Below are 16,978 nucleotides of genomic sequence, written 5' to 3'. Positions count from 1 at the left end.
CTCCCTCCCCACCTCTCCACCCTTCCCTCCCTCCCCACCTCTCCACCCCTCCCTCCCTCTCCCCGCTCCACCCACCTCTCTTTCCTCCTCCCTCCCCGTTGCACTATCCGCTCCCTCTCTGACTCATGCTGGCTTGCAGTTCCACGAGTGGTACCCTCTGGTAACTCGCCCCATGTGCTCTTCAACTATAAACCTAGGTAGTGTCAGGAAGATATTTGTCAGAAGGGGATCCTGATCCTAATCCTTAGCTGACAAACAGATACGTTACTGAACAGTGATCAGGAGTCGGAAGTTATTTTTCTTAAAGCTAGATGTGTCGAGACCAATGCAGTCCCTGATCTGGTGCCCCAGTTGTGGAAACACAAGCCCCCACTTCAGGAACTTGAGCACAAATATCTCGGCTGACACTCCAGTGCAATGCTGAAGGAGTGCTACACTGGCGGTGGTGCGTTTTTCAGATGAGATGTTAAACCGAGGCCCCGTCTGCTCTCTCAGGTGGACGTAAAAGATCCCACGGCCACTATTTCGAAGAAGAGCAGGGGAGTTCTCCCCGGTGTCGTGGGGCTGATATTTATCCCTGAACCAACATAACAAAAAAAGGTTATCCGGTCGTTATCACATTGCTGTTTGTGGGAGCTTGCTGTGCGCAAATTGGCTGCTGCGTTTGCTACATTACAACAGTGACTGCACTTCGAAACGTACTTCATTGGCTGCAGAGTGTTTTGGGTCGTGAAAGGTGCTATATAAATGCAAGTCTTTCCTCCTTTAACATTCATTGATTGAGGCTGGCACAGAGCTGGTTCAGGGCGGTACAGTTACAGAGTTGGTGACCCAGCCTGGCACCCATCTGGATCGAGAGCGCGGAGAAAGATTGCAAAGTGCCGCAGTACAGCGGGACCTGGGGGTACTCGTGCACAAAAGGTTAGTATGCAGGTACAGCAAGTGATCAGGAAGGCCAATGGTATCTTGGCCTTTATTGCAAAGGGGATGGAGTATAAAAGCTGGGAAGTCTTGCTACAGTTATACAGGGTATTGGTGAGGCCACACCTGGAATACTGCGTGCAGTTTTGGTTTCTATATTTACGAAAGGATATACTTGCTTTGGAGGCAGTTCAGAGAAGGTTCACTCGATTGATTCCAGGGACGAGGGGGTTGACGTAAGAGGAAAGGTTGAGCAGTTTGGGCCTCTACTCACTGGAATTCTGAAGAATGAGAGATGATCTTATCAAAACGTATAAGATTATGAGTTGGCTCAACAAGGTGGATGCAGAGAGGATGTTTCCACTGATGGGGGAGACTAGAACTAGAGGGCATAATCTTAGAATAAGGGACTGCCCATTTAAAACTGAGATGAGGAGAAATTTCTTCTCTCTGAGGGTTGTAAATCTGTGGAATTCGTTGCCTCAGAGAGCTGTGGAAGCTGGGATATTGAATAAATTTAAGACAAAAATAGACAGTTTCTTAACCGATAAGGGAATAAGGGGTTATGGGGGGAGCGGGCAGGGAAGTGGAGCTGAGTCCATGATCGTATTAAGTGGCGGAGCAGGCTCGAGGGGCCGTATGGCTTACTCCTGCTCCTATTTCTTATATTCTTATGTTACATGCAATGGCAGTGACTTCCACCTCCACCTCCCAGGTTTGCTCGCCCGCGCGTTGCGTCAGCACTGACCCGCGTTGGGTTCGGTTCCACGCGGCTGGCTCCGCATTCCGTGCTCGCCCACATTTTGTTTCTCTCTCTCTCTCTCTCTCTCTCTCTCTCTCTTCCCGCCAGTGCCAAGTGGACGGACACGGAGATTGAGATGCTGCGCTCGGCCGTGAAGCGCTTCGGAGAGGATTTAAACAAAATCAGCACCGTCATCAAAGATCGCACAGTGTAAGCGAGGGGCGGGCGGGGGGGAGGGGGGGGGCTCGGGGGGGGCGGAGAGGGGTGGGTGCCCAGGGTAGGCGAAGGGGTGACTGCCCGGGAGCCGGGGTGGGGGGAGGGAGGGAAGATGGTGCTCGGAGTCGGGGGAGGGGAAAGGGGTGGTTACCCGGGGGCGGGGAAAGTGGGTGGGTGCCCGGGGAAGGGGATGGGTGCCCGGAGGGAGGGTAAGGGGGTGGGTGCCCGGAGGGAGGGTAAGGGGGTGAGTGCCCGGGGGAGGGGAAGGCGTCTTCGCTTTAAGCTTCTCTGCACACCTGTTTTAGTGTACGGTCCCTTTAAATGTCGGCGCAGGCGCGGTATCTACAACGGAGAAGCCGGTGAGCGGCCTGCGCGGGTGCCCGCCCCATTTCTGCGGGGCCGCGCCGCTTAAAGGGAGCATTGGCCCCGGGGCGGGAGGTACCCCTGAACGAGATCAGCTGACGTTAACGTGCACCCAACATCGGGAACGGCCCACCGACAGATGTTAGCCAAAGTGCTTCGAGTCCGAATGAACACAGCCAGCAGCCAAGTTACCGCAGCCAAGCTCCCACAACAAGCCTCCGACGTACTAGACCGTAGTTTGTATTCCCTGCAAACTAGCAGCGAGCAGCACCTTATGTTTACTACAACAATAACTTGGACTTATATAGCACCTTTAGCGTTTCACAGGAGTATTATGAGATAAAATAATTTGACACCGAGCCGCGTCAGAAGAAATTAGCGCAAGTGACCAAAAGCTTGGTTATAGAGGTCGGTTTTAAGGAGCGTCTTGAAGGAGGAAAGAGGTGGAGAGGTTTAGAGAGGGAGTTCCAGAGCTTGGGGCCCAGGCAACAGAAGGCACGGCCACCGATGGTGGAGCGATTGTAATCAAGGGATGATCAAGAGGGCAGAATTAGAGGAGACATGTAGACATCTCGTGGGGGTTGTGGGGCTGGAGGAGATTACAGAGAAAGGGAGGGGCGAGGCCATGGAGGGATTTGTAAATGAGGATTGGAATTTTGAAATTGAGGTGTTACGTAACCGGGAGCCAATGTCATCATCATAGGCAGTCCCTCGAAACGAGGATGACTTGCTCCACGCTGAAAAGGGATGAGTTCACATGTGTTTCAATGAAGGACCTAATATTCTGGATCCCGATCCATATCTTGAAGGGTGGAAGATGCCTGTGCGTGGATTTTTTTTAACGTGTGGTGGTCGTTGCACACCAGCCACCACACGGGCTTGACAGAGCTAGGTCGTGGTCCAGTGGAGCCACTGCAGGTCAGCGAACACAGGGGGTAATGGGTGAGCGGGACTGGGTACGAGTTAGGACACGGGGCAGCGAGCACAGGGGGTGATGGATGAGCGGGACTCGGTGCGAGTTAGGACACGGGGCAGCGAGCATAGGGGGTGATGGGTGAGCGGGACTCGGTGCGAGTTAGGACATGGGGGCAGCGAGCACAGGGGGTGATGGGTGAGCGGGACTCGGTGCGAGTTAGGACACGGGGCAGCGAGCACAGGGGGTGATGGGTAAGCTGGACTCGGTGCGAGTTAGGACACGGGGCAGCGAGCACAGGGGGTGATGGGTGAGCGGGACTCGGTGCGAGTTAGGACACGGGGCAGCGAGCACAGGGGGTGATGGGTAAGCGGGACTCGGTGCGAGTTAGGACACGGGGCAGCGAGCACAGTGGGTGATGGGTGAGCGGGTCTCGGTGCGAGTTAGGACACGGGGCAGCGAGCACAGGGGGTGATGGGTGAGCGGGACTCGGTGTGAGTTAGGACACCGGACGCTAGCCGGTTACCTCGGGGTTCGCTGTGTGAACCCATCTCTGCGAGCACACCCCGTGCTTCCCTCCGACTCGCCGTGTGGTTTTACGTCCCCAATTGTCCAAGTGTCCGAGTCAGGCCCGGGGGGGGGGGGGGGGGGTGGTCACACAAGAACTGTTGTCTGCCTTACTGGAATGTCTGGCGTTCTTTAGTTGGCATAAACTTGCCTTTATGCAGTGTCATGGTACATCAGTCATTGAAGGTAGGCATGCAAGGACAGCAGGCGGTGAAGAAAGCAAATGGCATGTTGGCCTTCATAGCGAGGGGATTTGAGTATAGGAGCAGGGAGATGTTGCTACAGTTGTACAGGGCCTTGGTCAGGCCACACCTTGAATATTGTGTTCAGTTTTGGTCTCCTAATCTGAGGAAGGACATTCTTGCTATTGAGGGAGTGCAGCGAAGGTTCACCAGGCTGATTCCCGGGATGGCAGGACTGACATATGAAGAAAGACTGGATCGACTAGGCTTATATTCACTGGAATTTAGAAGAATGAGAGGGGATCTCATAGAAACATATAAAATTCTGACGGGACTGGACAGGTTAGATGCAGGAAGAATGTTCCCGATGTTGGAGAAGTCCAGAACCAGGGGTCACAGTCTAAGGATAAGGGGTAAGCCATTTAGGACCGAGATGAGGAGAAACTTCTTCACTCAGAGAATTGTGAATCTGTGGAATTCTCTACCGCAGAAAGTTGTTGAGTTCAGTTTGTTAGATATATTCAAGAGGGAGTTAGATGTGGCCCTTACGGCTAAAGGGATCAAGGGGTATGGAGAGAAAGCAGGAATGGGGTACTGAAGTTGCATGATCAGCCATGATCATATTGAATGGTGGTTCAGGCTAGAAGGGCCGAATGGCCTGCTCCTGCAACTATTTTCTATGTTTCTATGTTTAACATTGTAAAACGTCCCAAGGCGCTGCACAGGAGCGCAATCAAATCGTTGAAACCAAGCCTGCGTGTTAGGACGTGCGACCAAAAGCCTGGTCAACGAGGTCGGTTTTGAGGAGCGTCTTAAAGGAGAAGAGAGCGATGGAGAGGTTTCGGGAGGGAATTCCAGAGCTTGGGGCTCAGGCAGCTGAAGCCTCGGCCAGTGGTGGGGCAGAGGAGCCCAGGGGGTGAGCAAGGGTCCAGGACTGGAGCAGCGCAGAGTTCTCGGAGGGCTGGAGGATGTTCGAGAGACGGGGGAAACCAATAAAACATTCAGGTCATGGCGTAGGTGGTAAACTACCAGTCAGATCGGGTGAGGACTGAGCCGAAATGAACAAGAGTGTGATAGTAATCACAAGCTGTACTGTGTGCCTCAGAACATCATAATTAACATGTTGGAGAAGTGCCTTAACGCTTCAAGCATTTTGGAAAAGCTAGAGACGGTAATATGCCTGATATTTCACTTCATTTATGGAAGATTACTAATGGAAGATTACTAATGGAAGATTACTAACGAAGATTACTAATGAAGATTACTAATGGAAGACTACTAAAGGAAGCTGGGTCATTGAATACATTTAAGACAGAGAAAGACAGTTTCTTAACCGACGAGGGCATAAGGGGTTATGGGGAGCGGGCGGGGAAGTGGAGCTGAGTCCATGATCGGATCAGCCATTAAATGGCGGAGCAGGCTCGAGGGGCCGTATAGCCTACTCCTGCTCCTATTTCTGATGTTCTTATTAACCCTAAACACCAACAAAGACCAGCAGCACAGCAATCCTACGTCTAAAACTGGCGGGTGTAGATTTAACAAAGGGGCATGAACGTGGCTTCTCCAAGCCTGTTCGCGCCAACAGGCCTTGAAGGGTAACAAGGCTTTTCTTTCTTAAGTAAAAACACTGCATCACGCCTGTATACCATTTTGTTTATGGCCTACACCATCCGATGGTTTCTGACCGGCCAACCGTTCGAACAGATTGCCAAAGACCATACTGCAGTTGTACAGGGCCTTGCAGAGGCCACAGCTTGAGTATAGTGTACTGTTTTAGTCTCCTAATCTGAGGAAGGACGTTCTTGCTATTGAGGGAGTGCAGCGAAGGTTCACCAGACTGATTCTCGGACTGACATATGAATAAAGGCTGGATCAGCTAGGCTTATCTTCACTGGAATTTAGAAGAATGAGAGAGATCTCATAGAAACATATAAAATTCTGACGGGATTGGACAGGTTAGATGCAGGAAGAATGCTCCCGATGTTGGGGAAGTCCAGAGCCAGGGGTCACAGTCTAAGGATAAGGGTAAGCCATTTAGGACCGAGATGAGGAGAAACTTCTTCACCCAGAGAGTGGTGAACTTGTGGAATTCCCTACCACAGAAAGTTGTTGAGGCCAGTTTGTTAGATATATTCAAAAGGGAGTTAGATGTGGCTCTTAGGGCTAAAGGGATCAAGGGGTATGGAGAGAAAGCAGGAATGGGGTACTGAGGTGAATGATCAGCCATGATCGTATTGAATGGCGGTGCAGGCTCGAAGGGCCGAATGGCCTACTCCTGCACCTATTGTCTATGTTTCTACGTTAGTTCCCCGAGCCATAGCTTTGTTGTAAACAACCTTTGATGCAGGCTCTCGTAGCAGCATTTTGCCTGTTATATGTTCATGTGTTCCTTTATATTGCAGCAGTCTCCTTCTCTTACACTACTCCCTGCTGTGCAGAAAAGCCGGTGTTTTGAAAGCTTACATAGAAACATAGAAAATAGGTGCAGGAGTAGGCCATTCGGCCCTTCGAGCCTGCACCGCCATTCAATAAGATCATGGTTGATCATTCACCTCAGTACCCCTTTCCTGCTTTCTCTCCATACCCATGGATCCCTTTAGCCGTAAGGGCCATATCTAACTTCCTCTTGAATATATCCAATGAACTGGCCTCAACAACTCTCTGAGGCAGGGAATTCCACAGGTTCACAACTCTCTGAGTGAAGAAGTTTCTCCTCATCTCAGTCCTAAATGGCTTACCCTTTATCCTTAGACTGTGACCCCTGGTTCTGGACTTCCCCAACATTGGGAACATTCTTCCTGCATCTAACCTGTCCAGCCCCATCAGAATTTGATATATTTCTATGAGATCCCCTCTCATCCTTCTAAACTCCAGTGTATAAAGGCCCAGTCGATCCAGTCTCTCCTCATATGTCAGTCCAGCCATTCCGGGAATCAGTCTGGTGAACCTTCGCTGCACTCCCTCAATAGCAAGAACGTCCTTCCTCAGATTAGGAGACCAAAACTGAACACAGTATTCCAGGTGAGGCTTCATCAAGGCCCTGTACAACTGCAGTAAGACCTCCCTGCTCTTATACTCAAATCCCCTAGCTATGAAGGCTAACATACCATTTGCCTTCTTCACCGCCTGCTGTACCTGCATGCCTACTTTCAATGACTGATGTACCATGACACCCAGGTCTCGTTGCACCTCCCCTTTTCCTAATCTGCCGCCATTCAGATAATCTGCCTTTGTGTTTTTGCCCCCAAGGTGGATAACCTCACATTTATCCACATTATACTGCATCTGCCATGCATTTGCCCACTCACCTAACCTGTCGAAGTCACCCTGCCGCCTCTTAGCGTCCTCCTCACAGCTCACACCGCCACCCAGCTTAGTGTCATCTGCAAACTTGGAGATATTACACTCAATTCCTTCATCTTAATCATTAATGTATATTGTAAATAGCTGGGGTCCCAGCACTGAGCCCTGCGGCACCCCACTAGTCACTGCCTGCCATCTGAAAAGGACCCGTTTATTCCGACTCTTTGTTTCCTGTCTGCCAACCAGTTCTCTATTCACGTCAGTACATTACCCCCAATACCATGCGCTTTAATTTTGCACACCAATCTCTTGTGTGACCTTGTCAAAAGCCTTTTGAAAGTCCAAATACACCACATCCACTGGTTCTCCCCTTGTCCACTCTACCAGTTACATCCTCAAAAATTCCAGAAGATTTGTCAAGCATGATTTCCCTTTCATAAATCCATGCTGACTTGGACCGATCCTGTCACTGCTTTCCAAATGCACTGCTATTTCATCTTTAATAATTGATTCCAACATTTTCCCCACTACTGATGTCAGGCTAACCGGTCTATAATTCCCCATTTTCTCTCTCCCTCCTTTTTTAAAAATGTATTTGTATCTTAATAATTCTTTGAACATAGGAAATAGGAGCAGGAGTCGGCCATTTGGCCCCTCAAGCCTGCTCCGCCATTCAATAAGATCATGGCTGATCTGATCATGGACTCAGCTCCACTTTCCCGCCCGCTCCCCATAACCCCTTATCCTCTTATCGCTCAAAAATCTGTCTATCTCCACCTTAAATATATTCAATGACCCAGCCTCCACAGCTCTCTGGGGCAGAGAAGTCCACAGATTTACAACCCTCTGAGAGAAGAAATTCCTCCTCATCTCAGTTTTAAATGGGCTGCCCCTTATTCTGAGATTATGCCCCCTAGTTTTAGTTTCCCCCTATAAGTGGAAATATCCTCTCTGCATCCACCTTGTCGAGCCCCCCTCATTATCTTTTAAAGTTTGAATAAGATCACCTCTCATTCTTCTGAACTCCAATGTGTATAGGCCCAACCTACTCAACCTATTTTCATGTCAACCCCTCATCTCCGGAATCAACTGAGTGAACCTTCTCTGAACAGTCTCCAATGCAAGTATATCCTTCCTTAAATACGGAGACCAAAACTGTATGCAGTACTCCAGGTGTGGCCTCACCAATACCCTGTCGGTTGTAGCAGGACTTCTCTGCTTTTATACTCTATCCCCCTTGCAATAAAGGCCAAGATTCCATTGACCTTCCTGATCACTTGCTGTACCTGCATACTAACCTTTTGTGTTTCATGCACAAGGACCCCCAGGTCCCGCTGTACTGCAGCACTTTGCAATCTTTCTCCATTGAACTCAATATCATCCGCCTAGCTTATTTGTTTACATGTGCCTATCTGTCCTCGGTCCAGAAATTCAGCATAATTGAGGGGAAAAGACAGGTTTCTCGAGCACACGGTTTAAACCAATTCTGTCTACATTATTGGTCTTTGTTGGAAATAAAAGCCACCTACTCTTAATAATAAAAATAAAAGTCAAGAATGTCAGCGTGGCTCAGTGGGCAGCACTCTCGCCTCGGAGTCAGAAGGTTGTGGGTTCAAGTCCCACTCCAGAGACTTGAGCATATCAGTACTGAGGGAACGCCGCACTGTCGGAGGGGCAGTACTGAGGGAGTGCCGCACTGTTGGAGGGGCAGTACTGAGAGAGTGCCGCACTGTCGGAGGGTCAGTACTGAGGGAGTGCCGCACTGTCGGAGGGTCAGTACTGAGGGAGTGCCGCACTGTCGGAGGGTCAGTACTGAGGGAGCGCCGCACTGTCGGAGGGTCAGTACTGAGGGAGTGCCGCACTGTCGGAGGGTCAGTGCTGAGGGAGCGCCGCACTATCGGAGGGGCAGTGCTGAGGGAGCGCCGCACTGTCGGAGGGGCAGTGCTGAGGGAGCGCCGCACTGTCGGAGGGGCAGTACTGAGGGAGCGCCTCACTGTCGGAGGGGCAGTGCTGAGGGAGCGCAGTACTGAGGGAGCGCCGCACTGTCGGAGGGGCAGTGCTGAGGGAGCACCGCACTGACGGAGGGGCAGTACTGAGGGAGCGCCGCACTGTCGGAGGGGCAGTACTGAGGGAGCGTCGCACTGTCAGAAGGGCAGTACTGAGGGAGCACCGCACTGTCGGAGGGGCAGTGCTGAGGGAGCGCCGCACTGTCGGAGGGGTAGTACTGAGGGAGCGCCGCACTGTCGGAGGTGCCGTCTTTCGGATGAGACGTTAAACCAAGGCTCCATCTGCCCTCTCAGGTGGATGTAAAAGATCCCATGGCTACTATTGGAAGAAGAGCAGGGGAGTTATCCCCGGGGTCCTGGCTAATATTTATCCCTCAATCAACATCGCTAAAATACAAATTATCTGGTCGTTATCACATTGCTGTGTGTGGGAGCTTGCTGTGCACAAATTGGCTGCTGCGTTTCCCACATTCCAAAAGTGACTGCACCTCAAAAGTACTTCATTGCTGTAAAGCGCTTTGAGACGTTGTAAAAGGTGCTATATAAATGCAAGTCTTTTTCTTTCTGAGTTAGAAGGTTGTGGGTTGAGACTTGAGCTCAGAAATTCCAGCTGATGAAGCACTTTTGAAGTGTACTCCCTGTTGTAATGTAGGAAACACGGCAGCCAATTTGCGCAAATTTCGAAAGGGATAGAATTGAAAAGTAGGGAAGTTATACTAAACCTGTCCCGAACCTTGGTTAGACCACACTTGGAGCACTGCGTACAGTTCTGGTCGCCATATTATAAAAAGGATATAGAGGCACTGGAGAGGGTGTAGAGAGGATTTACAAGAACGATACCAGAAATGCGAGGGTGTACATATCAGGAAAGGATGAACAGGCTGGGTCTCTATTCTCTTGAAAAGAGAAGGCTGAGGGGTGACCTAATAGAGGTCTTTAAAATGATGAAAGGTTTTGATCGAGTGGATACAGAGAGAATGTTCCCACTTGTGGGGAAGAGCATAACGAGAGGCCATCAATATAAGACAGTCACTCATAAACCCAATGGGGAATTCAGGAGAAACCTCTTTACCCAGAGAGCGGTGAGAATGTGGAACTCGCTGCCACAGGGAGGGGTTGAGGCGAATCGGATCGATGCATTTAAGGGGGAGGCTGGATAAACATATGAGGGAGAAGGGAATATGCTGCTAGAGTCATAGAATGGTTAAGCACAGAAGGAGGCCATTCGGCCTGTCGAGCCCATGCCGGCTGTAGAGTTAGACGGGAGGAGGCTCGAGTGAAGCACAAACGCCGGTGTGGACTGGTTGGGCCGAACGGCCTGTTTCTGTGCCGTATATTCTATGTTACTTCGAAAAAAGAGCAGGGGGTGATTTCACCCTGGGGCCAGTGTTTCTCTTTCATTGAACATCACTGAAACAGGTGACCTGGGTCATTATCACATCGCTGAGCGTGGGAGCTTGCTGTGCGTAAATTGGCTGCTGCGTTTCCCACATTACAACAGTGACCGCACCCCCCCCCCAAAAAAGTACCTCATTGGATGTGAAGCGGGGGGGGGGGGGGGGGGCGGGGGCGGGTGAGGGTGCGGGTGCATCCTGAGGTGGTCAAAGGCGCTATAGAAATGCAAGCTCTTCAAACGGTGCGGCAGGGTTTTATTCGGCGCCTTAACGGGTTGACCGTAACCGCCGTGGTCCCTAACGTTCCTCTTTCGCTTCCCCCCCCCCCCCCAGCGCTCAGATCAAGACCACGGTGAAGCGGAAAGTCTACGAGGACAGCAGCGTGCCCCTCCCCTCGGAGTCGCCCAAGAAGACGCAGAAGAAGACCACCTCGACGTCCACCTCGACGGGGGGTCCTGGAGTCCCCACGGCAATCACGCCGACGGCCGCCACCACGGTCGGGGTCACGGCCCCCCCGGACTCGTCGGGCGTCAAGAAGCAGAAGATATCCGGTAAGATGGCGGGCGGCAAGTGGGGGAGGGCGGGCGGGTTTCACAGATTGTCGGAACAAAAAAAATATCTCCCCAAAGCATTGTACCCCTCCGATACATTAAAGGGGAGGTGTCCCCCCTCTGTGTCCAGTGTGCTTTAATTGATCGCAAGGGAGCATCGGGGGTTGGGGTGGGGGGGGGCGGGGAGGAGGAAGTGACGGGGGACATGGAGCGGGCAGCCACTCACAGGAGCATCAGAGAGAAGGCAAGACTGTACCCGATAGGACAGAGGAGATCACTGGGGAGGGGGTCTTAAATGGTGGGGGGGTGAGTAGTGTTTTAAAATTATGAAAGGATGGGACAGGGTCGAGAGAGAGACTCTTGCCAAGGACTGGGGGTGGGGGGGGGGTGTGGGTGAGATAGTCTATATCGACATAAGGTTAAAACTGTACGAGCTTTAGGACGGAGAGCGGGAATACTCTGTACACACGGAGGGGACTGAGGCTGGGGAGTTGGTGATTCGTGCAACGACCGCCTTCAACATTTGAGAATGTAGAGTTACAAAGTATTGACAACACAGAAACAGGCCATTCGGCCCAACTAGTCCATGTCGGTGTTTATGCTCCACACCAGCCTCCTCGTACCCCCCCCTCACCCCCCACTTCATCGCACCCAAAACCATAACTTTCCTTTCTCCCTCATGTGCACATCTTGCCTCCCCTTCATCATATCATCACAGGCAATCCCTCGGAATCGAGGCAGACTTGCTTCCACTCTCAAAATGAGTCCGTAGGTTGCTGAACGACAAGTCCAATACGAGAGCCACAGTCCCTGTCACAGGTGGGACAGACAGTGGTTGAGGGAAGGGGGGTGGGTGGGACAGATTTGCCGCACGCTCCTTCCGCTGCCTGCGCTTGGTTTCTGCACGCTCTCGGCGACGAGACTCGAGGTGCTCAGCGCCCTCCCGGATGCACTTCCTCCACTTAGGGCGGGACTGGTCTTTGGCCCAGGGTCTCCCAGGTGTCAGTGGGGGATGTTGCACTTTATCAGGGAGCCTCCCCTTAGAGTGGAATGAAAGCAAGTTGGACTCTTGCAACACAGAAGGTGGGGGGCATTCAGCCCCTCGTGCCTGTGCCGGGCTCTGTGAAAGAGCTATCCAAAGATTCTCAAGTTATTCTGAAGCCACGGTCCCTGTAGCTATTGGGGGTGGGGGGAGCCAAACCGGGTGGTGAAGGAACCAGCAGGAGGTCGGACCTGGTGTCCCGACAGCAACAGGGCTGATCCTCCTCAGCATTATGGGAGGCGGGCAGCAAACCAAATCCATTTTGATCTCGAAATCACTGCTGCGAGGCACTGTCACGGGCTTGTTTTTGAACGCGAGATTGCCTAATCGGTTGACACTGGAAGATTTCGGGATCTTGCGCCACGGCGCCACCCACTGGCCGGAGCCCGCGACTACACCGTGACGGGGCGTTCCACTCGGAGTGTTTACATGGGGGGTTCTCAGTGCGAAACACATTACGTGATTGCAAATCGCGACGACACGCGTAGACATTACGATTAGTAACCATATCGAACAGATACAGGTTGAGCGTCCGAAATCTGGCGTTCCAAAATCCGGAATGTTCCCGAATCCGGACACCGGGCCGATCCATGGCGGGGTCGTCCGGAAACCGGGAAATGTTCCAAAATCCGGACTCGCCCCGACCTCGCCCTGGCCCTCGGCTCCCCCCCCCCCCTCCACCCCTTTACCTTGGTGGGCCAACCCCATCTACCTCGGCCCAGGCAAAGATGTTCCAAAATTCGGAAATACCTGGAACGCCCTCGCTCCCGAGGTTTCCAGATTTCAGACACTCCACCTGTAGTTTGATCCGGGGCGGGGGGAGGAACACTTGATGCACATGGGGGTCCTTCAAAGCTCTTCGACTGTGATTTCTTCATCTGACGCCTCGATGAGGACGTTGGGCACGTCTGTCGCTGATGTCCTCCCCCAGACAGACACTGGGGGATTACAGCCGTGCGTTGGGCCTCACTTCCCCCCCACACCTCCCCCCCACCCCTCCCCTGTGTCCTAGGGTCACCGGGCGGCCTGGGGAGTGCCTGGCCTGTTGCCTGTCGCTGTACTGCGGACGGGATGGTGATTTCTGCCTTGTCCGTCCCCCCTGCAGATGTGACCCTCAGCGCCCTCAACGACTCTGACGTCAACAGCGACCTGGTGGACATCGAAGGTCTGGGAGACGCGTCGCCGGCGAAGAAGCTCAACTTCGACCAGGGTACGTGTTTCTCTGCGGTGGGTGGGTGGGACTTGGTGCGGGGGGGGGGGGAAATGAGGCGGGCAGGGAGGGTGTTACCGCCCCAGTCACAACACCTGGTCATTTACCACCTGGCTGCTTGCGGGAGCTTTCTGTGCGCAAATTGGGACGTCTTACCTGGCTTTTTGCTCTTCCCCCACCCTCTCTGGATATCATCGTTGCATGTGTACAGGAGGCAGTAAGCTTGGGTGCAGACCCTAGACAGCTGGAGATGGAGCTCATGGGGCCAGGAAGATGCACACAAGGCCCTAGGTTGCTGGAGATAGAGTTAGAATCATAAGAAATTTGCGGCACGGAAGGAGGCCATTTCGGCCCATTGTGTCCGCCGCCGGCCGACAAAGAGCCACCCAGCCTAATCCCACTTTCCAGCTCTCGGTGCGTAGCCCCGTAGGTTTCGGCAAAACTCGGGGGCGTATTCTCATAATAAGGGGCCGCCCATTTAAAACTGAGACGAGGAGGAATCTCTTCTCTCAGAGGGTTGTAAATCTGTGGAATTCTCTGCCCCAGAGAGCTGCGGAGGCTGGGTCATTGCATGTATTTACGGCGGAGATAGACAGATATTTGAGCGATAAGGGAGTGAAGTGTTATGGGGAGCGGGCGGGGAAGTGGAGCTGAGCCCAAGATCGGATCAGCCGCGATCGTATTGAATGGCGGAGCAGGCTCGAGGGGCCGTATGGCCGACTCCTGCTCCTGTTTCTTGTGCTCAAGTGCACAGCCAAGTACTTTTCAAATGCGGTGAGGGTTTCTGCCTCTACCACCCTTTCAGGCCGTGAGTTCCGCCCCAGACCCCCACCGCCCTCTGGGTGCAAAAAAATTCCCCTCAAATCCCCTCTAAACCTTCTACCAATTACTTCGAATCGACACCCCCTGGTTGTTGACCCCTCTGCTGAGGGGCCTAGGACCTTCCTATCCACTCTATCCCAACCCCTCAATTTTAGACACTTCAATGAGTTCTCCCCTCAGCCTCCTCTGTTCCAAAGAAAACAAACCCAGCCTGTCCAACCTCACCTCATTGCTAAAATTCTCCAGTCCTGGCAAATCTCCTCTGTACCCTCCCCCAGTGCAGTCACACCTTTCCTGCAATGCGGTGACCAGTTCATGGGGTCAGTAAGACGGGCACAGGCTGAAGATCTCGTTGACGGGGACAGTAAGCCGGATGTCGGCCCCAGGCCGCTGGAGACGGTGTTGATGGAGATCCGCGGTTATACCGGGGGCGGTGGGTTTGATGGCCCGCAGTGCGTGAAGGCGCGATGCTGTGTGGGGGGGGGGGGGTGGGCAGCATTGATCAGATCGCCGCTGGTCGAGCTCCCGTTGCTGATCTGCCGCCATTTTGTTTTTATATCTGTCTCTGTTCCAGATAGCCTGAGCCTCGATTCCAGTCTCATCATGAACGCCTCCGACATCCCGCTCCTGTCTCGCTGAGCCCTCCTCTGCCCGTGTGTCTCTCCCTCTCTCGCTCCTCCATCACCCAGTGAAGGGGCCACCCTCTCCCCGTGTCTGCCTCGCCCGGCGGATGAGCAGCCTCCGGACCAGTGCCAGCTCTCCGAGGAGCCACCCGGACAAGCTCCCGCTGATGCCACACCTCGCCAGCCTTGCCCGCGCCGCCGACAAACCGAGAACGCCACTGGCGACGTTTCAAAAACCAGCCGACTGCGACGGGGATATTATTTTAGCCGCGTAGCAGATTTTGACGGATTTCTCAATAAAAGACAAACTGCACGTGGCATCTTTCTTGTTTCCTTCTGCACAGCATTATTCCTGAGTTAATTATCTAGCCTCGACTCTCTCTGCTCCAGAGACAAGCACAAAAATCTAGGCTGACACTCCCAGTGTGGTACTGAGGGAGCGCCGCACTGTCGGAGGGGCAGTACTGAGGGAGTGCCGCACTGTCGGAGGGGCAGTACTGAGGGAGTGCCGCACTGTCGGAGGGGCAGTACTGAGGGAGCGCCGCACTGTCGGAGGGGTAGTACTGAGGGAGCGCTGCACTGTCGGAGGTGCAGTACTGAGGGAGCGCCGCACTGTCGGAGGGACAGTACTGAGGGAGTGCCGCACTGTTGGAGGGGTAGTACTGAGGGAGCGCTGCACTGTCGGAGGTGCAGTACTGAGGGAGCGCCGCACTGTCGGAAGGGCAGTACTGAGGGAGTGCCGCACTGTTGGAGGGGTAGTACTGAGGGAGTGCCACACTGTTGGAGGGGCAGTACTGAGGGAGTGCCGCACTGTCGGAGGGGTAGTACTGAGGGAGTGCCGCACTGTTGGAGGGGCAGTACTGAGGGAGTGCTGCACTGTCGGAGGGGCAGTACTGAGGGAGTGCTGCACTGTCGGAGGGGCAGTGCTGAGGGAGCGCTTGCACTGTCGGAGGGGCAATACTGAGGGAGCGCTTGCACTGTCGGAGGGGCAGTACTGAGGGAGCGCCGCACTGTCGGAGGGGCAGTGCTGAGGGAGTGCCGCACTGTCGGAGGTGCCGCCTTTCGAATGAGACGTTAAACCGAGGCCCCGTCTGCTCAGGTGGGCATAAAAGATCCTACGGCCACTATTTCGAAGAAGAGCAGGGGAGTTGTCCCCGGTGTCCTGTTCCCCCCCCCACCCACCGCCAAAGATCTCTGCACTCTATTTCTGCCCCCTTGAGCATTCCTGATTATAATCACTCAACCATTGGTGGCCCATTGGCAATATCATCCGAAAACACGGCGTCAGTTACCGCATCTGCGCTGACGACACCCAGCACTACCTCACCCCCACTTCTCTCGACCCCTCCACCGTCTCTAAGTTGTCAGATTACTTGTCCAACATCCAGTTCTGGATGAGCAGAAACTTCAATTAAATATTGGGAAGACCGAAGCCATTGTCTTTGGTCCCTGCCACAAACTCCGTTCCCTAACCACTGACTCCATCCCTCTCCCCAGAATCAATCTGAGGGTGAGCAAGGTGTTATATTTGGCCCTGAAATGAGTTTCCGGCCACATATCCACAGCATAACTCCGGAACACCGCCCGCGTCCGCCCCTGCCTCAGCTCTTCTGCTGCTGAAACCCTCATCCATGCCTTTGTTACCTCTGGACTTGACTACTCCAACTCACTGCTGGCTGGCCTCCCACATTCCTCACCACGTAAACTAGAAGTTATCTAAAACTCAGCAGCCCGTGTCCTAACCCGCACCAAGTCACGATCACCCATCACCCCCTGTGCTTGCTCACTGACCTACATTGGCTCCCAGTTAAACAACGCTGCGATTTCAAAATTCTCATCCTTGAAGGTTGGCATGCAGGTACAGCAGGCGGTTAAGAAAGCAAATGGCATGTTGGCCTTCATAGCGAGGGGATTTGAGTACAGGGGCAGGGAGGTGTTGGTACAGTTGTACGGGGCCTTGGTGAGGCCACACCTGGAGTATTGTGTACAGTTTTGGTCTCCTAACTTGAGGAAGGACATTCTTGCTATTGAGGGAATGCAGCGAAGATTCACCAGACTGATTCCCGGGATGGTGGGACTGACCTATCAAGAAAGACTGGATCAACTGGGCTTGTATTCACTGG

At 53.2% G+C, this 16,978-nt stretch overlaps 1 protein-coding gene across 3 annotated transcripts in view; it reads left to right on the top strand.

Moving 5' to 3' along the window:
- Positions 1–15,173, top strand: part of LOC139232675 (chromatin complexes subunit BAP18-like) — a 19,005-nt gene extending 3,832 nt beyond the window's left edge. The window contains exons 3-6 of one of the 3 annotated variants that reach the window (XM_070863143.1): positions 1,772–1,873; positions 10,941–11,158; positions 13,306–13,410; positions 14,807–15,173. In XM_070863143.1, the coding sequence (XP_070719244.1) occupies positions 1,772–1,873; positions 10,941–11,158; positions 13,306–13,410; positions 14,807–14,871 (490 nt within the window). In that variant the 3' untranslated portion in view covers positions 14,872–15,173. The remainder of the gene's footprint in view (positions 1–1,771; positions 1,874–10,940; positions 11,159–13,305; positions 13,411–14,806) is intronic. The other 2 variants (XM_070863144.1, XM_070863145.1) reach the window with 2 other exon arrangements.
- Positions 15,174–16,978: the final 1,805 nt, after the last annotated feature.

The sequence above is a fragment of the Pristiophorus japonicus genome, chromosome 20 (genome assembly GCF_044704955.1).
Source record: "Pristiophorus japonicus isolate sPriJap1 chromosome 20, sPriJap1.hap1, whole genome shotgun sequence".
Classification (NCBI taxonomy): Eukaryota; Metazoa; Chordata; class Chondrichthyes; family Pristiophoridae; genus Pristiophorus; species Pristiophorus japonicus.
This window is presented reverse-complemented; position numbering and strand designations above follow the sequence as displayed.